Source organism: Oncorhynchus clarkii, chromosome 21 (genome assembly GCF_045791955.1).
Source record: "Oncorhynchus clarkii lewisi isolate Uvic-CL-2024 chromosome 21, UVic_Ocla_1.0, whole genome shotgun sequence".
NCBI lineage: Eukaryota > Metazoa > Chordata > Actinopteri > Salmoniformes > Salmonidae > Oncorhynchus > Oncorhynchus clarkii.
Genome location: NC_092167.1, coordinates 33,063,327 through 33,088,520, shown reverse-complemented (window position 1 = coordinate 33,088,520; position 25,194 = coordinate 33,063,327). Strand labels below are relative to the sequence as shown.

Here is a 25,194-nt window from a genome sequence, read left to right as displayed (position 1 = left end):
CATTGTCCTGGGTGGAAGGCAAAACACAGGATCCGCTTCGGGAGAGTCGTATTCCTGGTCGTAATGATGTTGAGTTGACGCTGCTCTTATATTCAGTAGTTCCTCCCAAATGTATGTAATGAAACCTAAGGTTACCTGGGGTACCAATGTAAAAAAAACTTTCCTAGGAACGCGAGGCGAGTCGGCCCTCTCTGTCTGCGCCGGAAGTATCATACTATCTGTCTGTATCTGTCTGCCTGCCTCTCTGTATCTGTCTGTCTGTCTGTTTTACTCTATCCGACTCCCTGACTCTTTTTATTCTTGCCTCACTCTCTCCCTTTCTTTATTTCTTTCTCTCACTTGATCTTTCCTTCACTCATTCTAACTCTCCCTCTCCCTGTGTATCTCCAGGCTGCTGGCTGAGAAGCGCAGTGAGCTGGGGGAACAGGTGTCCAAGCTGAGGAACGGCCTGTTTAAGATAGACGACACGCGCAGCAAGGTGGAGGCCATGTCTGTGGAGCTGGAAGAGGCCAAGAAGAAGGTGGCTGACTTCCAGAAGCAGTGTGAGGAGTACCTGGTCATCATCGTCCAGCAGAAGAGAGAGGCCGATGAACAGCAGAAGGTACGCACAATTGAAGTCGGAAGTTTACATACACTTAGGTTGGAGTCATTAAAATCCGTTTTTCAACCACTCCATAAATTAGTTTTATAGTTTTACTAAATCTTTAGTTTTGGCAAGTCGGTTAGGACATCTACTTTGTGCATGACACAAGTCATTTTTCCAACAACCGTTTACAGACAGATTGTTTCACTGTATCACAATTCCAGTGGGTCAGAAGTTTACATACACTAAGTTGACTGTGCCCTTAAACAGCTTGGAAAATTCCAGAAAATGATGTCATGGCTTTAAAATCTTCTGATAGGCTAATTGACATCATTTGAATCAATTGAAGGTGTACCTGTGGGTGTATTTCAAGACCTACCTTCAAACTCAGTACCTCTTTGCTTGACATCATGGGAAAATCAAAAGAAATCAGCCAAGACCTCAGAAAAGAAATTGTAGACCTCCATAAGTCTGGTTCATCCTTGGAAGCAATTTCCAAAAGCCTGAAGGTACCACTTTCATCTGTACAAACAGTAGCACGCAAGTATAAACACCATAGGACCACACAGCCGTGTATATATGTGTATATATTGAAGCAAATGGGTCTTCCAAAGGAACAATGACCTCAAGCATACTTCCAAGCAAAATGGTTTACAAAGCCCTGACCTCAATCCTATAGAACATTTGTGAGCAGAACTGAAAAAGCGTGTGCGAACAAACCTGACTCAGTTACACCAGCTCTGTCAGGAGCAATGGGCCAAAATAAACCCAACTTATTGTGGGAAGCTTGTGGAAGGCTACCCGAAACGTTTGACCCAAGTTAAACAATTTAAAGACAATGCTACGAAATACTAATTGAGTGTATGTAAACGTCTTACCCACTGGGAATGTGATGAAAGAAATAAAAGCTGAAATAAATCATTCTCTCTACTATTATTCTGTCATTTCACATTCTGAAAGTAAAGTGGTGATCCTAACTGACTTAAGACAGGGGATTTTTACCAGGATTAAATGTCAGGAATTGTGAAAAACTGAGTTTAAATGTAGTTGAATATGGTGCATGTAAACTTTTGACTTCAACTGTACATCTGGTGGTGTGTGTGCATGCGTGCGGTCGTGCGCGTGTGTGTAGACTGTGAGTGCCCACAGTGAGAAGATCGGAGCAGAAGAGATCAAGTGTAGGGCCATGGCTGAGAACGCCCAGAGAGACCTGGATGAAGCCGTGCCTGCTCTGGAGGAGGCCATGAAGGTAAGCTGTTTGTATCTGTTTTTACGTGTGATACTGCCTCTGTGTGTGGCTGGGTCTCAATAGCAGCAGGGATCGCCTTAATGCAGAATTCTGCATTTTTCACGCTTGATAACACACAACAAATATCTTGCTGCGTTTTGGAAACGCAGATCTAATATGTTTTTTATTGTAATTTCTGCTCGGCATCAGACTAATTGTGTGCTTCTTGGTGTGGCCCGTGCTAGATTAACTTCAAGTAAAACATTGAGCTGGCTGCTCACATTCTTTCTCTGGTGGTGATGCATAGTTTTGTTTCTAAAAGGCCTCTCTTTTTCATTGTAAGCTCATTTACTTGTGTGGCTGGTAGCCAAATAGCGTTGCACTTCTGTTGTCATCTGATGCGCTAATGTATTTTCTGGGAAGGAAAACTGTAGTTGCAGTCCCCTGATCCCACTATTGAAGCAAAACAACGCTGTTGACTTTCAGTGTAAAATGCAGGTGAAATGGTTTAAAACGCTGCGTTTTGAAAATGCATTAACACGTTGTATGTATAATCTTGTTGTTTTTCACATATATATTTTTATTTACAGGGCAATCAGCAGAGTTGGTACAGTAATATATATGGTCACCTTCTGTGATTGTGTTACCATATTTACTGACTCTCTCCTACCGCCCACCCTCTCCTTTCCCTTCTCTCCCCCCTCTCCTCTCCGCTCCCCTCCTCTTCTCTCTCTTCTCTTCTCCCCTCCACTCACCTTGTTTCCCCTCCTCTCCTCCTCCCTCTCCTCTCTTCCCCAGGCGTTGGAGTCCCTGAATAAGAAGGACATGACAGAGATCAAGTCGTACGGCCGTCCCCCGACCCTGGTGGAGACCGTCATGCAGGCTGTTATGATCCTCAGAGGCAATGAGCCCACCTGGGCAGAGGCCAAGAGACAGCTGGGTAAGAGCTATCTACTGCTCCATCTCTCTTTCCATCTATCTCTCTTTCTGTCTCCCTACCTCTTCGATTCTACCTGGGCAGAGGCCAAGAGACAGCTGGGTAAGAGCTATCTACTGCTCCATCTCTCTTTCCATCTATCTCTCTTTCTGTCTCCCTACCTCTTCGATTCTACCTGGGCAGAGGCCAAGAGACAGCTGGGTAAGAGCTATCTACTGCTCCATCTCTCTTTCCATCTATCTCTCTTTCTGTCTCCCTACCTCTTCGATTCTACCTGGGCAGAGGCCAAGAGACAGCTGGGTAAGAGCTATCTACTGCTCCATCTCTCTTTCCATCTATCTCTCTTTGTCTCCCTACCTCTTCGATTCTACCTGGGCAGAGGCCAAGAGACAGCTGGGTAAGAGCTATCTACTGCTCCATCTCTCTTTCCATCTATCTCTCTTTCTGTCTCCTAACTCTTCGATTCTACCTGGGCAGAGGCCAAGAGACAGCTGGGTAAGAGCTATCTACTGCTCCATCTCTCTTTCCATCTATCTCTCTTTCTGTCTCCTAACTCTTCGATTCTACCTGGGCAGAGGCCAAGAGACAGCTGGGTAAGAGCTATCTACTGCTCCATCTCTCTTTCCATCTATCTCTCTTTCTGTCTCCTAACTCTTCGATTCTACCTGGGCAGAGGCCAAGAGACAGCTGGGTAAGAGCTATCTACTGCTCCATCTCTCTTTCCATCTATCTCTCTTTCTGTCTCCCTACCTCTCCGATTCTACCTGGGCAGAGGCCAAGAGACAGCTAGGTAAGAGCTATCTACTGCTCCATCTCTCTTTCCATCTATCTCTCTTTCTGTCTCCCTACCTCTTCGATTCTACCTGGGCAGAGGCCAAGAGACAGCTGGGTAAGAGCTATCTACTGCTCCATCTCTCTTTCCATCTATCTCTCTTTCTGTCTCCCTACCTCTTCGATTCTACCTGGGCAGAGGCCAAGAGACAGCTGGGTAAGAGCTATCTACTGCTCCATCTCTCTTTCCATCTATCTCTCTTTCTGTCTCCCTACCTCTTCGATTCTACCTGGGCAGAGGCCAAGAGACAGCTGGGTAAGAGCTATCTACTGCTCCATCTCTCTTTCCATCTATCTCTCTTTCTGTCTCCCTACCTCTTCGATTCTACCTGGGCAGAGGCCAAGAGACATCTGGGTGGGAGTGGGGGAGGATTTGTAGAGAGGAGTAGATTTGGAGCAAAAGAGAGAAAAAGTAAATTTTAATTGAAAACTGTAATTTATACAGGAATTATGGTTAGTATCAACAGTAAAATACTCTGAAACTTTAGTGCATTGTGGGAACATGTTTAGGGCGGGGAAAGAATTGCTGTATTTTGTATGGTAATTGTAATTCCAGCCCCACAGAATACAGTACTGTACCGTATCTTTGGAGCACCAAAAACCGTTTGACCACTAATGGATGCATCGTTGTTGTTTTCTGTCTCATTAACATATTTTGAGGCGTGTCTTGTAAGACATTTGTAGCACTCGTGAGTGAGAATGCTGTACCAATTTTACTCCTCTGTGGTTATAGTGCCCCATCAATTTAAAATCTATCGGGGACAGATTGGAGTGACAGCAAGTCTTAAACATTAAATGGTTAAGCATTTTGCCATGTCCTTTTGGTCTGTTTTTCCCTGTTTTTGCTGCCAGTTTGGAAGCCTTTGTTAAGTGCAAGTGGTATAGGCCTAAAATGCTAAATATTCATTAAAATGCTGTAATGTGTAAACACTACCAAGCAGCCAAACTGCTTGGACCAATCAATCCCTTGTAATTATTTATGTAATTCATCCATTTATTAATTAATTGATTCCTATTACGGTAGCACTATAACGGTATAATACAGTACATTTTATGGTACTGTACTGTGTGTCATTACACAGTACTTGCTTTGACATCGTATTCATATTACAGTGGGTGTACTGCAATATAAAAGACAGAATGTTACTTGCCACTGAGCTGTTTGTAAATGACTATCAAATTCACGGCAACCCCTTTACAGTGTATACCAGTGGTACACACACCTGGTCCTGGGGACTCAAAGGGGTGTACATTTGAGTTTTTTCCTTGGCACTACATACCTGATTCTAATGATCACCTCATCATCAGGCTTCGATGATTAGAATCATGTGTGCAAAAATACAAATGTGCAGGACCAGGACTGACCACCAGTGGCTTATACAGTAACTAGCTACAGTAGTGGGCACAAAGAGGAAAAGCTAGACCAAAACCTCAGATATACTATATTGTATTAAGAAACTTTTGAATCCTCGCATGGAAAATACAGAAAGGTGAGAGAGGGAGGGGTGGGAGAGACAGAGAGAGATAAATATGTTTCCCATGCCAATAAAGCCCTTTGAATTGAATTGAGAGAGAGAGAAGTAAAGACAAGAGTTATTGACTGGTTGCCCTTGGTGTCTGGCATGCAGGCGAGGGCAACTTCATCAAGCAGCTGGTCCACTTTGACAAGGACAACATCTCAGACCGCGTACTGAAGAAGATCGGCCAGTACTGCACCCAGCCAGACTTTCATCCGGAGATCATAGGACGGGTCTCCCTGGCCGCCAAGTCTCTCTGTATGTGGGTCAGAGCCATGGAGGTAAGCAGTATACATACATATACACACAGTGGCCAGTTTATTCGGTACACCCATCTAGTACCGGGTCGGACCCCTCTTTTCCTCCAGAACAGCCTGAATTATCTGAGGAATGGAAACTTTGCTCAATTAGTATCAAGGGACCTAACATGTGCCAGGAAAACATTCCCCACACAGTTACACCATCTTCACCAGCCTGTACGGTTGACACCAGGCAGAATGGGGTCATTGACTCTGCTGCTTACGCCAAATCCTGACTCTGCCGTCAGCATGACGCAACAGGAACCAGGATTTGTCAGACCAGGCAATGTTTTTCCGCTCCTCAGTTGTCCAGTGTTGGTGATGGCGTGCCCACTGGGGCCGCTTCTTCTTGTTTTTAGCTGATAGGAGTGGAACCCGGTGTGGTCGTCTGCTGCAATATCCCATCTGTGACAAGGAGCGACGAGTTGTGCGTTCCGAGACGCCGTTCTGCACACCACTGTTGTACTGCACCGTTATTTGTCTGTTTGTGGCCCGCATGTTAGCTTGCATGACTCTTGCCATTCTCCTTCGACCTCTCATCTACGAGCTGTTTTTCGCCCACAGGACTGCCACTAACTGGATGTTTTTTGTTTGTCACACCATTCTTGATAAACCCTAGACACTGTCGTGTGTGAAAAGCCCAGGAGGCTGTCCGTTTCTGAGATCTGGCGCGCCTGGCACCAACAGTCATACCACGCTCAAAGCCGCTTAGGTCACTTATTTTGCCCATTCAATGAAACAGTAACTGAATGCCTCAATGCCTGTCTGCCTGCTTTATATACCAAGCCAAAGCCACGTGACACACTGTCTGTAGGAGCAAACCATTTTTGTGAACAGGGTCTCTCACTCTCTCACTCTCTCTCTCTCTCACTCACTCAGGTGTATGGTCGTATCTTCAGGGTGGTGGAGCCTAAGAGAGCCAGGCTGAACGGGGCCATGTCCCAGCTGGCAGAGAAACAGGCTTCCCTGGCAGAGGCCCAGGCGAAACTCATTGAGGTACACACACGCACACCAACTCGGAGAGCTACTGTACAGGGGTGGTGAGGAGGCAGAAGAGACCTGCCTGCCTGGGAAATACTCACTATAGCTGATGCGTTTCTGGAGTGTCAATGAGTCTGTGTCAGTGTTTGTGTTTCTCATTGGTACTCGGGTGCTTTTTGGAAGTGAGAATAGTAAGAATGAATCTAGTTGCGTGTGAATCTGTGTGCTGTATTTTGTGTGTGTGTGTGTAGGTAGGGGAGAAGCTGGACCTGTTGAAGAGGCAGTATGATGAGAAGCTGACTCAGAAGGAGGAGTTGAGGAGGAAGTCAGAGGACATGGAGGTCAAACTGGACCGGGCCGGGAAACTGGTGTCTGGACTGGCTGGAGAGAGAATCCGCTGGGAGGAGACTGTGGTGGTACGACCCCCTCTTATTGAGCTCACACTATCGCACACGCAACTCATCACACACGCAACTCACCACACAGCGTTCACACTAGAGGTCGACCGATTATGATTTTTCAACGCCGATACCGATTATTGGAGGACCAAAAAATGACAATTACAAAAATACTGAATGAACACTTTTATTTTAACTTAATATAATACATCAATAAAATCAATTTAGCCTCAAAAAAATAATGAAATGTTAAATTTGGTATAAATAATGCAAAAACAAAGTGTTGGAGAAGAAAGTAAAAGTGTAATATGTGCCATGTAAAAAGCTAACATTTAAGTTCCTTGCTCAGAACATGAGAACATATGAAAGCTGGTGGTTCCTTTTAACATGAGACTTCAATATTCCCAGGTAAGAAGTTTTAGGTTGTAGTTATTATAGGAATTATAGGACTATTTCTCTCTATATTTGTATTTCATATACCTTTGACTATTGGATGTTCTTATATATACACTGCTCAAAAAAATATACCTTTGACTATTGGATGTTCTTATATATACACTGCTCAAAAAAATATACCTTTGACTATTGGATGTTCTTATATATACACTGCTCAAAAAAATAAAGGGAACACTAAAATAACACATCCTAGATCTGAATGAATGAAATATTCTTATTAAATACTTTTTTCTTTACACGGTTGAATGTGCTGACAACAAAATCACACAAAAATGATCAATGGAAATCAAATTTATCAACCCACGGCGGTCTGGATTTGGAGTCACACTCAAAATTAAAGTGGAAAACCACACTACAGGCTGATCCAACTTTGATGTAATGTCCTTAAAACAAGTCAAAATGAGGCTCAGTAGTGTGTGTGGCCTCCACGTGCCTGTATGACCTCCCTACAATGCCTGGGCATGCTCCTGATGAGGTAGCGGATGGTCTCCTGAGGGATCTCCTCCCAGACCTGAACTAAAGCATCCGCCAACTCCTGGACAGTCTGTGGTGCAACGTGGCGTTGGCGGATGGAGCGAGACATGATGTCCCAGATGTGCTCAATTGGATTCAGGTCTGGGGAACGGGCGGGCCAGTCCATAGCATCAATGCCTTCCTCTTGCAGGAACTGCTGACACACTCCAGCCACATGAGGTCTAGCATTGTCTTGCATTAGGAGGAACCCAGGGCCAACCGCACCAGCATATGGTCTCACAAGGGGTCTCAGGATCTCATCTCGGTACCTAATGGCAGTCAGGCTACCTCTGGCGAGCACATGGAGGGCTGTGCGGCCCCCCAAAGAAATGCCACCCCACACCATGACTGACCCACCGCCAAACCGGTCATGCTGGAGGATGTTGCAGGCAGCAGAACGTTCTCCACGGCGTCTCCAGACTCTGTCACGTCTGTCACATGTGCTCAGTGTGAACCTGCTTTCATCTGTGACGAGCACAGGGCGCCAGTGGCGAATTTGCCAATCTTGGTGTTCTCTGGCAAATGCCAAATGTCCTGCACGGTGTTGGGCTGTAAGCACAACCCCCACCTGTGGACGTCGGGCTCTCATACCACCCTCATGGAGTCTGTTTCTGACCGTTTGAGCAGACACATGCACATTTGTGGCCTGTTGGAGGTAATTTTGCAGGGCTCTGGCAGTGCTCCTCTTTGCACAAAGGCGGAGGTAGCGGTCCTGCTGCTGGGTTGTTGCCCTCCTACGGCCTCCTACACGTCTCCTGATGTACTGGCCTGTCTCCTGGTAGCGCCTCCATGCTCTGGACACTACGCTGACAGACACAGCAAACCTTCTTGCCACAGCTCGCATTGATGTGCCATCCTGGATGAGCTGCACTACCTGAGCCACTTGTATGGGTTGTGGACTCCGTCTCATGCTACCACTAGAGTGAAAGCACCGCCAGCATTCAAAAGTGACCAAAACATCAGCCAGGAAGCATAGGAACTGAGAAGTGGTCTGTGGTTACCACCTGCAGAACCACTCCTTTATTGGGAGTGTCTTGCTAATTGCCTATAATTTCCACCTGTTGTCTATTCCATTTGCACAACAGCATGTGAAATGTATTGTCAATCAGTGTTGCTTCCTAAGTGGACAGTTTGATTTCACAGAAGTGTGATTGACTTGGAGTTACATTGTGTTTAAGTGTTCCCTTTATTTTTTTGAGCAGTGTATATATATATATATATAGTATTGCCAGTGTAACAGTATAGCTTCCATCCCTCTCCTCGCCCCTACCTGGGCTCAAACCAGGGACACATCGACAACAGCCACGCTTGAAGCATCGTTACCCATCGCTCCACAAAAGCCGCGGCCCTTGCAGAGCAAGGGGAGCAACTACCTCAAGGTCTCCGAGCGAATGACGTCACTGATTGAAACGCTATTAGCGTGCACCCCGCTAGCTAGCTAGCTAGCCATTTCACTTTGGCTACACCAGCCTCATCTCGGGAGTTGATAGGCTTGAAGTCATAAACAGCTCAATGCTTGAAGCACAGCGAAGAGCTGCTGGCAAATGCAGGAAAGTGCTGTTTGAATGAATGCTTACGAGCCTGCTGCTGCCTACCACCGCTCAGTCAGACTGCTCTATCAAAGATCAAATCATAGACTTAATTATAACATAATAACACACAGAAATACGAGCCTTAGGTCATTAATATGGTCAAATCTGGAAACTATAATTTCGAAAAAACAAAACGTTTATTCTCTCATTGAAATACAGAACCGTTACGTAGTTTATCTAACGGGTGGCATCCTTAAGTCTAGATTTTGATGTTACATTGCACAACCTTCAATGTTATGTCATGATTATGAACAATTCTGGCAAATTAATTACGGTCTTTGTTAGGAAGAAATGGTCTTCACACAGTTCGCAATGAGCCAGGTGGCCCAAACTGCTGCATATACCCTGACTCTGCTTGCACTGAACGCAAGAGAAGTGACACAATTTCCTTAGTTAAAATAAATTAATGTTAGCAGGTAATATTGACTAAATATGCAGGTTTAAAAATATATACTTGTCTATGGATTTTAAAGAAAGGCATTGGTGTTTATGTTTAGGTACACATTGGGGCAACGACAGTGCTTTTTTTGCGAATGCGCTTGTTAAATCATCACCCGTTTGGTGAAGTTGAAGTAGGCTGTGATTCGATGAGAAATTAACAGGCACCGCATCGATTATATGCAACGCAGGACAAGCTAGATAAACTAGTAATATCATCAACCATGTGTAGATAACTAGTGATTATGTTAAGATTGATTTTAAGATTATGTTAAGATTGTTTTTTATAAGGTAAGTTTAATTCTAGCTAGCACCTTACCTTGGCTTCTTGTTGCACTCGCGTAACAGGTGGTCAGCCTGACACGCAGTCTCCTCGTGGAGTGCAATTTAATCGGCCACAATCAGTGTCCAAAAATGCAGATTACCGATTGTTATGAAAACTTGAAATGGGCCGATTAATCGGTCGACCTCTAGTACAAACCCAGTAGTGTGTCTGAGTCAACTTTCAAAGAGTCATTTGGTCAGAAGATTAGAAGGATCATTTCGTATCATTAAAGTTGTCCGGTAGCTTTTCTCCTTCATCTTTCTTTGTTTTGATGGTCACGTCCACGAGTGTGACCTGGAGATGTGTGTGTCTCAGGGTTTGGAGACGAACATGGGTTTTCTGGTAGGAGACTGTCTGCTGGCTGCAGCCTTCCTCTCCTACATGGGGCCTTTCCTCTCCAACTACAGAGACCAGCTGGTCTCTATCTGGATGAAACAGGTGAGTGGCAAGGTCACTGTCTGGATTTCCCTCCACTCTGTCAAACTACACCGGTAGGTGGAAATGTACTTATGTGTATATATTATTCACTGTTACCTTCATGTCTCTCTCTCTCACACACACACACACACACACATTTAACCACATTCCTCTCTCTCCCTCTTCCTCTCACTCTCTCTCTCTCTCACACACACACACACACACATCTAACCACATTCCTCTCTCTCCCTCTTCCTCTCACTCTCTCTCTCGCCTCGCCTCTCCCTCCTTCTCTTCTCCATCAGGTGCGTGAGTTGGAGGTGCCGTGTTCTCCAGGTTTTAGTTTCGCTGTGTTCTTGTCCAAGCCCACAGCCGTAAGGGACTGGAACATCCAGGGTCTGCCCTCCGATGCCTTCTCCACCGAAAATGGCGTCATCGTCACCCGCGGCAACCGGTCAGACAACACACACACACACATCCAGTATCGTTATTCAGTTCTCTCCGTCTTTGCTTAGTGCTTAGTTTCATATTGATAATAATACTTCAGTAGTCTAAACGAGATAAAACCGCTCAATTGAATAAAACAAAGATTACACCTATCTCAGTCTCACAGACCTCACGGATGAGGCTAAGAAGACGTACTAGAATTTGGGTGTTGCGGCTACTGTCTAGCTTGATGATGTGAACGTATTGCTTCTCTTTGTTTTTCCCAAGATGGCCGCTGATGGTGGACCCACAAGGCCAAGCCCTGAAGTGGATCAAAAATATGGAGATGAAGAGGGTGAGACCTGCTTTGTGCAAATTATGTCTGTCTCTCTACCACACACACACCTTCTCTCTCCTCGCTCTCGCATTTCTCTCTGCCACTGTCTACTTCCATGGTTATTGACCTCGTACTCGCTGCATTGTGTGTTTGTCGATGCATTCCATGTAACATGAATAGAGTTCGCTTTTCTTGGTCAAAGCTCTTTCTCTCCTAACCCTTGACCTTTACTATACTTACAGTGTTGGAAGGTCACAAGGTCACTGAAAAGATGAAGCATAACACGTACAATATCAAATCAAATGTCCTTGGTCACGTGCACGAGGTTAGCAGATGTTAATGCGAGTGTAGGCTTGTGCTTCTCGTTTTGACAGTGCAGTAATATCTAACAAGTCATCGAACAATTCCACAACAACTACCGTATACACACAAATAAGGAAAGGGATGGGTTAAGAATATGTACATATAAATATATGGATGAGCAACGACCGACCGGCATAGACGAGATGCAGTAGTATAAAATACATTATATGCAGTGGGGCAAAAAAGTATTTAGTCAGCCACCAATTGTGCAAGTTCTCCCACTTAAAAATATGAGAGAGGCCTGTAATTTTCATCATAGGTACATTTCAACTATGACAGACAAAATTAGAAGAAAAAAAATCCAGAAAATCACATTGTAGGATTTTTAATGAATTTATTTGCAAATTATGGTGGAAAATAAGTATTTGGTCAATAACAAAAGTTTATCTCAAAACTTTGTTATATACCCTTTGTTGGCAATGACAGAGGTCAAAAGTTTTCTGTAAGTCTTCACAAGGTTTTCACAATGGGTATTTTGGCCCATTCCTCCATGCAGATCTCCTCTAGAGCAGTGATGTTTTGGGGCTGTTGCTGGGCAATGTCCTCATCTCCCACCCCTTCTAATAGACCCTTTCTTCTTCTTTTTCTTCCCCTATCATCGCCAAGCCTATCCCCAACCATTTTAACCTGCCTCTCCTTGAGAGAGAGAGAGAGAGAGAGAGAGAGAGAGAGAGAGAGAGAGAGAGAGAGAGAGAGAGAGAGAGAGAGAGAGAGAGAGAGAGAGAGAGAGAGAGAGAGAGAGAGAGAGAGAGAGAGAGAGAGAGAGAGAGAGAGAGAGAGAGAGAGAGAGAGAGAGAGAGAGAGAGAGAGAGAGAGAGAGAGAGAGAGAGAGAGAGAGAGAGAGAGACACTCCATATGGAGTAGGCCCTGAACTGATACAGATATTTTTGTATTCCGTCCATCCTCTCACCTGCCAAAGATTTTTTTACATGCCTGAGTTCTCGAGCAGCTAGAGGCTATCAGATTTGCTACCAATGCTCCTTATAGGACACATCACTGCACTCTATACTCATCTGTACACTGGACTGCCTCACTCCCCCCAATCTGAGATATCTACTGCAGCCCTCATCCTCCACATAAAACACCCATTCTGCCAGTCACATTCTGTTAAAGGTCCCCAAAGCACACACATCCCTGGGTCCCTTGTCTTTTCAGTTCGCTGCAGCTAGCGACTGGAACGAGCTGCAACAAACACTCAAACTGGACAGTTTTATCTCAATCTCTTCATTCAAAGACTCAATCATGGACAGTCTTACTGACAGTTGTGGCTGCTTTGCGTATTGTTGTCTCTATTGTCTTGCGCTTCGTGCTGTTGTATTTGCCCAATAATGTTTGTACCATGTTTTGTGCTGCTACCATGTTGTGCTGCTGTCATGTTGTGTTGCTACCATGTTGTTGTCATGTTGTGTTGCTACCATGCTGTGTTGTCATGTGTTGCTGCCTTGCTATGTTGGTGTCTTAGGTCTGTCGTCTCGTCGTTGTGTTTTGTCCTATATTTTTATTTAATTGTTTTTATTTTGAATCACAGCCCCCGTCCCCGCAGGAGGCCTTTTGGTAGTCCGTCGTTGTAAATAAGAATTTGTTCTTAACTGACTTGCCGAGTCAAATGATGTTTAAATAAAATATCCCCTCAAGGAGCCAAATGGAGCCAGATTCTCCACTGTAATCCCATCAACAAAGCACATTTGAGACAGGTTTTGACAGTTGAATGCTTTTAGTTAGGACCAGTAGGCTTCCTTCATTAAATAAGATCCGATCAGCACAGAGACACGCGCGCCCTCTCGCAAGCACACACACACACACGCACATACATGCACACGCACACACACACACGCACGCACACACACACGGATGAGCAACGACCGACTTCTTCCGGCGTCGACAGAGATGGCCGCCTCGCTTCGCGTTCCTAGAAAACTATGCAGTTTTTTGTTTTTTTATGTGTTATTTCTTACATTAGTACCCCAGGTCATCTTAGGTTTCATTACATACAGTCGAGAAGAACTACTGAATATAAGATCAGCGTCAACTCACCATCAGTACGACCAAGAATATGTTTTTCGCGACGCGGATCCTGTGTTCTGCCTTACAAACAGGACAACGGAGTGGATCCCATGCAGCGACCCAAAAAACGACTCAGAAAAAGAGGGAAACGAGGCGGTCTTCTGGTCAGACTCCGGAGACGGGCACACCGTGCACCACTCCCTAGCATTCTTCTTGCCAATGTCCAGTCTCTTGACAACAAGGTTGATGAAATCCGAGCAAGGGTAGCATTCCAGAGGGACATCAGAGACTGTAACGTTCTTTGCTTCACGGAAACATGGCTCACTGGAGAGACGCTATCCGAGGCGGTGCAGCCAACGTGTTTCTCCACGCATCGCGCCGACAGAAACAAACATCTTTCTGGTAAGAAGAGGGGCGGGGGCGTATGCCTTATGGCTAACGTGACATGGTGTGATGAAAGAAACATACAGGAACTCAAATCCTTCTGTTCACCTGATTTAGAATTCCTTACAATCAAATGTAAACCGCATTATCTACCAAGAGAATTCTCTTCGATTATAATCACAGCCGTATATATCCCCCCCAAGCAGACACATCGATGGCTCTGAACTAACTTTATTTAACTATTTGCAAACTGGAAACCATTTATCCGGAGGCTGCATTCATTGTAGTTGGCGATTTTAACAAGGCTAGTCTGAAAACAAGACTCCCTAAATTTTATCAGCATATCGATTGCGCAACCAGGGGTGGAAAGACCTTGGATCATTGTTACTCTAACTTCTGCGACGGATATAAGGCCCTGCCCCGCCCCCCTTTCGGAAAAGCTGACCACGACTCCATTTTGTTGATCCCTGCCTACAGACAGAAACTAAAACAAGAGGCTCCCACGCTGAGGTCTGTCCAACGCTGGTCCGACCAAGCTGACTCCACACTCCAAGACTGCTTCCATCACGTGGACTGGGATATGTTTCGTATTGCGTCAGATAACAATATTGACGAATACGCTGATTCGGTATGCGAGTTCATTAGAACGTGTGTTGAAAATGTCGTTCCCATAGCAACGATTAAAACATTCCCTAACCAGAAACCGTGGATTGATGGCAGCATTCGCGTGAAACTGAAAGCGCAAACCACTGCTTTTAATCAGGGCAAGGTGTCTGGTAACATGACCGAATACAAACAGTGCAGCTATTCCCTCTGCAAGGCTATCAAACAAGCTAAGCGTCAGTACAGAGACAAAGTAGAATCTCAATTCAGCGGCTCAGACACAAGAGGCATGTGGCAGGGTCTACAGTCAATCACGGACTACAGGAAGAAATCCAGCCCAGTCACGGACCAGGATGTCTTGCTCCCAGGCAGACTAAATAACTTTTTTGCCCGCTTTGAGGACAATACAGTGCCACTGACACGGCCTGCAACGAAAACATGCGGTCTCTCCTTCACTGCAGCCGAGGTGAGTAAGACATTTAAACGTGTTAACCCTCGCAAGGCTGCAGGCCCAGACGGCATCACCAGCCGCGCCCTCAGAGCATGCGCAGACCAGCTGGCCGGTGTGTTTACGGACATATTCAATCAATCCCTATACCAGTCTGCTGTTCCCACATGCTTCAAGAGGGCCACCATTGTTCCTGTTCCCAAGAAAGCTAAGGTAACTGAGCTAAACGACTACCGCCCCGTAGCACTCACTTCCGTCATCATGAAGTGCTTTGAGAGACTAGTCAAGGACCATATCACCTCCACCCTACCTGACACCCTAGACCCACTCCAATTTGCTTACCGCCCAAATAGGTCCACAGACGATGCAATCTCAACCACACTGCACACTGCCCTAACCCATCTGGACAAGAGGAATACCTATGTGAGAATGCTGTTCATTGACTACAACTCGGCATTCAACACCATAGTACCCTCCAAGCTCGTCATCAAGCTCGAGACCCTGGGTCTCGACCCCGCCCTGTGCAACTGGGTACTGGACTTCCTGACGGGCCGCCCCCAGGTGGTGAGGGTAGGCAACAACATCTCCTCCCCGCTGATCCTCAACACTGGGGCCCCACAAGGGTGCGTTCTGAGCCCTCTCCTGTACTCCCTGTTCACCCACGACTGCGTGGCCACGCACGCCTCCAACTCAATCATCAAGTTTGCGGACGACACAACAGTGGTAGGCTTGATTACCAACAACGACGAGACGGCCTACAGGGAGGAGGCGAGGGCCCTCGGAGTGTGGTGTCAGGAAAATAACCTCACACTCAACGTCAACAAAACTAAGGAGATGATTGTGGACTTCAGGAAACAGCAGAGGGAACACCCCCCTATCCACATCGATGGAACAGTAGTGGAGAGGGTAGCACGTTTTAAGTTCCTCGGCATACACATCACAGACAAACTGAATTGGTCCACTCACACAGACAGCATCGTGAAGAAGGCGCAGCAGCGCCTCTTCAACCTCAGGAGGCTGAAGAAATTTGGCTTGTCACCAAAAGCACTCACAAACTTCTACAGATGCACAATCGAGAGCATCCTGGCGGGCTGTATCACTGCCTGGTACGGCAACTGCTCCGCCCTCAACCGTAAGGCTCTCCAGAGTTAGATTAGTTAGTTAGATTACTTGTTGGTTATTACTGCATTGTCGGAACTAGAAGCACAAGCATTTCGCTACACTCGCATTAACATCTGCTAACCATGTGTATGTGACAAATAAAATTTGATTTGATTTGACACACACATACACACACAGTGACCCAGGTGAACGAGGAAGTTAACAACATATTTTTTTACTCCCCATCTCTGTGGTTTCTCTTCTCCTTTCTTCAGACACTTGTTGTATGTGTTCCCTCGCTCCTTTTGTCATTTTAAGAGTTAGTTTGGCCCTCTCGGTCAGTAAGGTAACGTCAGTAAAAAACAGTCCATTTCTTCAAAAGGCACCTTTTGTGTGTGTGTGTGTGTGTTTGAAAGAAACAGAGAGAGAATAGGCAGGTGTGTGTAGTTAACCTAAGAGTGAGTGATGGGGAAGAGAGAGTGACTCAGGCACCCCTTCTGTTTTTCTCAGTCTAGACCAGTCTGTGGGTCACCAGGCCTTTTTTTCTGCCACTCTCAGACAAGACAGACGACACCAATTTTCACCCACGTCTGGCCAGGACTACCTTTCCTTTCTTCTCCTCTCTTCTCTGGCCAATTTCACTTCTGATGTACACTACCGTTCAAACGGTTGTGGTTACTTAGAAATCTCCTTGTTTTTGAAAGAAAAGCACATTTTTGGTCCGTTGAAATAACATCAAATTGATCAGAAATATAGTGTTGACAGTTAACATTTTTTATATGTTTTATTTTTTCCATTACAAAATGTATTAAAAAGGACAACAATACAAACATTGACATTCATTGTACTGTTGAATGGGATGGCCAATTTAGAGGACAAAACAAAACTTAATTTACACATACACCAAATAAAACAACATCCTATTAGGTGGTACATGTATAAGAAGACAGCATATAGTCATTACAAGCAGTGTAGTTCAGCCAAAAATAAATACTGAGTGGAGTACAGCACAGAGTAGCAGCAGATCGTCAACCAGTTATGAAGCGGGATGGGACCATTTATCCAGTATTGGCTGACATATTTTGTAAAACATTGGACTTCTATTGGAGGTATTGTATCGAATCCTTCCATATGTATTACATTCCCTAAATCCCGTGACCACATTTCAAAGGTAGGTGCAGTCTCCAGTTTCCAAAATTACAATATGATCCTTTTGGCTAATAGAGTACAAAGAGAGACAGGGGCTATAACTCTATCAAAGGCTTTAGATAAGTCATTACAAATGAGAGCCCAGTAAGCATGTAATTTAGGACATGTCCGAAATAAGTGGGTCAATGTCCCCTCAACCTGCTTGCACCTCTCACACAGGTGTCCGGGAATATTTTATGCAGTTTCACTTTTGAGTAATGTAACCTGTGTATCACCTTAAACTGTACAAGGTTGTGTCTGGCATTCACTGAACTGTGGTTTATATTCCTGAGAGCTTCTACTCAGTCCTCATCTGAGATTTCTGAACCAAGTTCTTGTTCCCAAGCCCTTTTAATAGTTACTCTGGATACCTCTATGTGGGCCTGTAGCACATCATACAGTCTAGAGACCGACCCTTTTGAATGGGGTTAGACAAGGATCAGGCTATCTATTGTGGGATTATTTGGCTTAATGCCATACTGTTGGGTTTGTGTCCTTAAGAAATTCCTGATTTGGAGGTATCTGAAAAAATGTGTTGTTGGAATGTTGAACTTTCCCTGCAATTGTTGAAATGAAGCAAACTGACCATCAATGTATAAATGACCAATTGTTCTGAGGCCCTTCTCCCTCCACTGTGAAAACACCACATCATCCAATGCAGGGTGGAAAGCATGATTCAGGCAAATTGGGCTGTCTATGTAAACAGTGGGTATGTTAAGAAAATACCTAATCTGTTTACAGATCCTAAGAGTATGACAAATGACTGGATTAGAGTCATAAGTGGCTTTTTTCACATATGATGGACTATTAACAAGTGCAGGGAGTGAGGAACGTTGACAGGAGGCCTGCTCAATCAAAAGCCATGAAGGCATATCCTTCTGTCTGATCGCAGGTAAACTTTCCCTCCAGAAAGACACAATGTCCAGATTAGCAGCCCAATAATACAGTTTGAAGTGAGGAAGGCCAAAGCCCCCCTCTATCTTGTACTTGCATAAATGCTTCTTTGAAATTCTGGCTGCCTTGTTATCCCATAAAAATGGAGTTACTATTGAATCCAGTTTCTTAAAATGGCTTTGTGGTATGAAATTGGGTAGACATTGGAAGAGGTAAAGAAACCTGGGTAGGACAACCATTTTAATAGCGTTTATACCAAGGAGATAGGCAGATTTTTCCCAAAATCTATATTTTGTTTAAGTTGATAAATGTTCATGTCCCAATTTGCTTTCAATAGCTGATCAAGGTCTCTTGTCACTACAATGCCAAGGCTTGTGAACTTGTCCATCGCTGTTCTAAATGGGGTAGATTGCAGAAATTGCATATCCACAGGCCGTGATATCAGCATCAATTCGCTTTTTTGCCAGTTTATCTTGTAGCCAGAGAATACGCCGAATGTATTTATCAAGTTAAGTAAGGGGGGAATAGAAGTTTTAGGCTTGGATAAAAACAAAAGAACATCGTCTGCATATAGGGACATTTTGTGCTGCCTGTATTTTATTTTAACAGAAGCTATATCGGAACATGCCCTGAATGCGAGTAGCAAGGGGTTCCATGGCTACAGCGAAGAGAGCAGGCGAAATAGGGCACCCCTGTCGGCAGCCCTTGAACAGGTGGAATGACTGCGACATTTCCTGATTGGTCACCACGGACGCCATTGGGTGTGCATAAATAATTATTATCCAATTAATAAATTCCTTTCCAAACCCGAAATGCTCCAGACTTTATTTTCAACTTTATGATCATGTTACATTACGTCTCAAATTGTAGTATATATGTTGGCCCGGGATAAAAACCTGTCTGGTCAGGGTGTATGATGTCAGAAATATATTTTTTCAATCGGTTTGCAAATATCTTTGTCAACACCTTATTTTCTATGGGGAGTAACGACACGAGGTGGTGATAAGACGACATCTCCATGGAATCTCTTTTTTTCCAAGATCAGTGCTATTGTAGCCTCACAGTGTTTGCGGAAGTTTGGCATTTTCTTCGGATTGTTTAAACATTCGCAACATAAGTGGAGATAGACTGGCGCAGTACTTCTTATAGAATTCTATTACATATCCATCGGGTCCAGGGGCCTTGCTGTTTGGAAATTGTGCCGTCGCTGTGTTAATCTCCTCTAAAGTTATCCCTGCATCAAGTGCAGAAGCTGCCCCCCTGTCTAGTTTAGGAAGTTCACATTCAGCGAGAAAGCGTTCCATAGTTTGTGGATCAGTAGCATCGCATTTTGATTGGTATAGCTCTGGGTAAAACTGCGCAACGCATTTATTAATATCCTGCGGATCTGTTACTATTTTACCCTTCTTGTCTTTTATTTTGTGAATAGCTCTAGATGCCTGTACATGCCTTAGCTGTCTTGCTAATAATTGATGTGTTTTGTCACCCAGTTCAAAATAACTTTGTTGCGTTCTAGCAAGTAAAGAGCCCACCCGTTTCGAAAGGATGGTATTGTATTCATATTTTAACTTTGTGATCTTCTCAAGGACTGTATTCGAGAAATTCGTCCTAAAAACGTTCTCCTGTTCCCCTAACTCTCTTTCAATTTCTCTCAGCCTAGTATTGGCGCGTTTCTTCCTTTCTGATGTATAATAAATACTGTACCCTCTAATCACAGCCTTTAGAGATTCCCAAAGGGTGGAGTCGTCAACATCCCCCGTGTCGTTAGCTCCGAGGAAAAAGTCAATCTGCTCCTTCAAATACTGACAAAAAGACTAATCTTTCAACAGGTATGCGTCTAAGCGCCACGGTCGCCGACCTGTCGACATAGTGTAGAGTTTCAGCACCATGGACAGAGGAGAGTGGTCCGCAATTAGAATAGGGTGATAGGTAACCGACGCAGCTGCTGAAATTAGTTTGTAGTCTAACAAAAAAAATTATATTCTTGAATAGGATTTTTGAACTGATGAAAATAAAGAATAATCCTTATATGTTGGGTGCGTCAGTCTCCAAATATCAAAAATGCTAATGTTTGTCAACAATGTATTTAGACAGGCACTGGCATTTGATTGTTGAAGTGACCTTGATAGTTGTTTATCTAAAAGAGGATCTAACGTACAGTTAAAGTCACGTCCAACAATAACACTTGTTTTTCCTTTGCTACCCCTCTCGCTTTTGCATCAAAGTTAGACTGGTATATCTGACCGATTCAGCCGACTCGTCGCTGGGCCTGAGCGGAGCGTTTAATATGAGCTTCTCTGAAGAAGTGATTTAAGATGAGAGAAAACCTTAGCTCGTTTCACGACATGACCTAAGTCATTACAGTTCCAGCTGACTATCTTTATTCCACTGGGTCTACTCTGTGCTCCGTCACTATGTGGCATTTCTTATTTTAGATCAAATTGTTGCTGTCATACAAAGCCCAAAAGAAAAACGTCCTGCCGTACTGGAGCTTGTCGTGCCACCTGTATTAATAAATGTGAACATAAAACTCAGACACCATCCCCCCTCCCGTCCCTTTCTTGAGTGACTTCCCCAAACGAAGCACTCCTTGACTAACACACAAACTTTAGGGTGTCTAGATGTAACCGATGTGAAATGGCTAGCTAGTTAGCAGGGTGCACGCTAATGGCGTTTCAATCGGTGACGTCACTCGCTCTGAGACCTTAAAGTAGTTGTTCCCCTTGCTCTGCAAGGGCCGCGGCTTTTGTGGCCCGATGGGTAAAGATGCTTCGTGGGTGACTGTTGTTGATGTGTGCAGAGGGTCCCTGGTTTGAGGCCAGGTTGGGGCGAGGAGAGGGACGGAAGCTACACTGTTACATAGACATACAGTTTGAACTAACTCGTCGTCTGTAGATGCTCCGCATATAAACTAACATTAAATAACACTTAACTCTCACGTTGAAGGCCAGCATCCCGGAGCAGCCTCTTCACTGTTAACGTAGAGTCTGGTGTTTTGCAGGTACTATTTAATGAAGCTGCCAGTTGAGGACTTGTGAGGGGTCTGTTTCTCAAACTAGACACTTGTCTTCTTGCTCAGTTGTGCACTGGGGCCTCCCACTCTTCTTTCTATTCTGGTTAGAGCCAGTTTGCGCTGTTCTGTGAAGGGAGTAGTACACAGCTTTGTATGAGATCTTCAGTTTCTTGGCAATTTCTCGCATGGAATAGCCTTCATTTCTCAGAACAAGAATAGATTGACGAGTTGATACATTAGCCTTTTAAAATGATAAACTTGGATTAGCTAACACAACGTTCCAGTGGTAACACTGATAATGGGCCTCTGTACGCCTATGTATATATTCCATAAAAAAGCAGCTGTTTCCAGCTACAATAGTAATTTACAACATTAACAATGTCTACACTGTATTTCTGATCAATTTGATGTTATTTTAACTGACAAAAAATATGCTTTTCTTTCAAAAACAAGGACATTTCTTAGTGACTCCAAACTTTTGAACAGTTGTGTATGTCCAGGACCCACCCACCCTCCCTCCCTCCTCTCCTTTGTTCTTTCTCTCCCTCTCTGACCTTTCACTCCTCTCTCCAGCTGCTTTTAGCCTAGTCTCATCAGCATCACTCTACTCCAATGCACTCCTATAATACATCCAAAACGCTGACATTTGGGGACAATTGGGCAATGGCTTTAGCAACGGTAACAGATTTTTTTGTTTTTTAAACAACTAATTGATCGAGTGGGTTCAATTAGTTGAATTTAGTTTTTTTTTATTCTGTGAGCTCAATGCGTACGGTGCGCTGCAGTTTCTCTACAGATAAATCAGAACATGCCCGAACTGTGTGATGTAGTAGGAAGTTGTAGTTTCCAACAGGCCAATGTTCTACATAGTTTAGCGTCGGAAATGTGATAATTAACTACAACCTCCATAATCCATTGTGTGATTGCTTGTCCAGTCTGTGTTTCTTTTACGCCTGCTTCGTAAGGGAAAGAAGAATGCAGGATCAAGAGGGGATACGTAGAAATAGTGATTATTTTTTAAATAATCGAACCAAAAGTGAAACCGAACCAACCTCAAAAAGCACTGATCGCCCAACGCTGCAGGCGTGAAACAATGTCTACTCCTCTGTCTGACCAGGCTTTTTTGTGCGGTCGTTTTTCACTGTTTGCTTTTTCTTCTCTCATTCACTGGACTGTCTTCGCTCGCTTTCTCATCTCTCATTTTGCTTTCATGCTTTCCATCACTAGTATTTGCTTTTGTTTTGTTTGTTTATTTGTCTTGGTCTCTCCCTCTTTCTTTCTCTCGCTTTCTCCCTCTCAGGGTCTGAAAGTGATAGACCTTCAGATGCCAGACTTCCTGCGTATCTTGGAGAATGCGGTCCAGTTTGGTTCTCCAGTTCTGCTGCAGAACGTCCAGGAGGAACTGGATCCCTCGCTGGCCCCCATCCTCAACAAGTCTCTCACACACGTCGGTGGAAGGCTCCTGATGAAGTTAGGTGATAAAGAGGTGGAGTACAGCCCAGAGTTCAGATTCTACATCACCACCAAGCTGTCCAACCCTCACTACACCCCCGAGATCTCCACCAAGACCACCATCGTCAATTTTGCTGTCAAGGAGCAGGTCGGCACATGTGTTTGTGTGTGTGTAATCTTTGCATTTGTATGCGTAATCTGTGTATGCAGATGAGTGTGTTTCGACATGTCCACATTGCGTGTGTGTGTATATTTTGAACCTTGTGTATATATGCCAGGGCCTGGAGGCTCAGCTCCTAGGGATCGTGGTGAGGAAGGAGCGTCCAGAGTTAGAGGAGCAGAAAGACTCTCTAGTCATCAACATTGCCTCTGGCAAGAGGAAACTACAGGAGCTGGAGGACGAGATCCTCAGGTACATTTACATTTGAGTCATTTAGCAGACGATCCTATCCAGAGCAACTTACAGGAGCAATTAGGGTTGAGTGTCTTGCCCAAGGGCACATCAACAGATTTTTCACCTAGTCGGCTCGTGGATTCGTACCAGCGACCTTTCGGCCCAACGCTCTTAACCGCTAGGCCAACTGCCACCCCATACTACACTACTATACATACTACACTACTACATACTACATTACTATACATACTACACTACTACATACTACACTACTATACATACTACCCACTACTATACATACAACACTACTATACACACTACACTACTACACACACTACACACTACATTACTATACACACACTACTATACATACTACACTACTACATACTACACTACTATACATACTACACTATACAATACATACTACACTACATACTACACTACTATACATACTACACTACTATACATACTACACTACTATACATACTACACAACTATACATACTACACTACTATACATACTACACTACTATACATACTACACTACTATACATACTACACTACTATACACACTACACTACTACACATACTACACACTACACTACTATACATACTACACTGCTACATACTACACTACTACATAATACACTACTATACATACTACACTACTACATACTACATTACTATACATACTACTATACGCACTACACTACTACATACTACACTACTATACATACTACCCACTACACACTACACTACTATACATACTACCCACTACACTACTATACATACTACACTACTACATACTACATTACTATACATACAACTATACTACACTACATTACTATACACACTACATACTACACTACTATACATACTACACTACTATACATACTACACTACTATACATACTACAACACTCTCAATACTCCAACGCTCTTAACCGCTAGGCCAACTGCCACCCCATACTACACTACTATACATACTACACTACTATACACACTACACTACTATACATACTACACTACGACATACTACACATACTGCTATACACACTACACGACTACATAATACACTACTATACATACTACACTACATTACTATACACACTACATACTACACTACTATACATACTACACTACTATACATACTACCCACTACACTACTATACATAATACACTACTATACATACTACACAACTATACATACTACACAACTATACATACTACACTAATATACATACTACACTACTATACACACTACACTACTATACATACTACACTACTACACTACTATACATACTACACTACTACATACTACATTACTATACATACAACTATACTACACTACATTACTATACACACTACACACTACACTACTATACATACTACACTACGACATACTACACATACTGCTATACACACTACACGACTACATAATACACTACTATACATACTACACTACATTACTATACACACTACATACTACACTACTATACATACTACACTACTATACATACTACAATACTATACATAATACACTACTATACATACTACAATACTATACATACTACCCACTACACTACTATACATAATACACTACTACACATACTACACAACTATACATACTACACAACTATACATACTACACTAATATACATACTACACTACTATACACACTACACTACTATACATACTACACTACTACACTACTATACATACTACACTACGACATACTACACTACTATACATACTGCTATACACACTACACTACTACATAATACACTACTATACATACTACACTACTACATACTACATTACTATACACACTACATACTACATTACTATACACACTACATACTACACTACTATTCATACTACACTACTATACATACTACAATACTATACATACTACACTAATATACATACTACATTACTATACACACTACATACTACACTACTATTCATACTACACTACTATACATACTACACAACTATACATACTACACTAATATACATACTACACTACTATACACACTACACTACTATACACACTACACTACTATACATACTA

General features: G+C 43.6%; 1 protein-coding gene across 1 annotated transcript in view; it reads left to right on the top strand.

Moving 5' to 3' along the window:
* LOC139379418 (dynein, axonemal, heavy chain 2) overlaps window positions 1-25,194 on the top strand; it is a 220,099-nt gene that overhangs the window by 173,277 nt on the left and 21,628 nt on the right. The window contains exons 60-70 of the mRNA XM_071122228.1: window positions 391-601; window positions 1,716-1,832; window positions 2,610-2,751; window positions 5,208-5,377; window positions 6,275-6,391; window positions 6,628-6,792; window positions 10,414-10,536; window positions 10,821-10,969; window positions 11,230-11,296; window positions 22,577-22,876; window positions 23,007-23,140. Of these exons, the coding sequence (XP_070978329.1) occupies window positions 391-601; window positions 1,716-1,832; window positions 2,610-2,751; window positions 5,208-5,377; window positions 6,275-6,391; window positions 6,628-6,792; window positions 10,414-10,536; window positions 10,821-10,969; window positions 11,230-11,296; window positions 22,577-22,876; window positions 23,007-23,140 (1,695 nt within the window). The remainder of the gene's footprint in view (window positions 1-390; window positions 602-1,715; window positions 1,833-2,609; window positions 2,752-5,207; window positions 5,378-6,274; window positions 6,392-6,627; window positions 6,793-10,413; window positions 10,537-10,820; window positions 10,970-11,229; window positions 11,297-22,576; window positions 22,877-23,006; window positions 23,141-25,194) is intronic.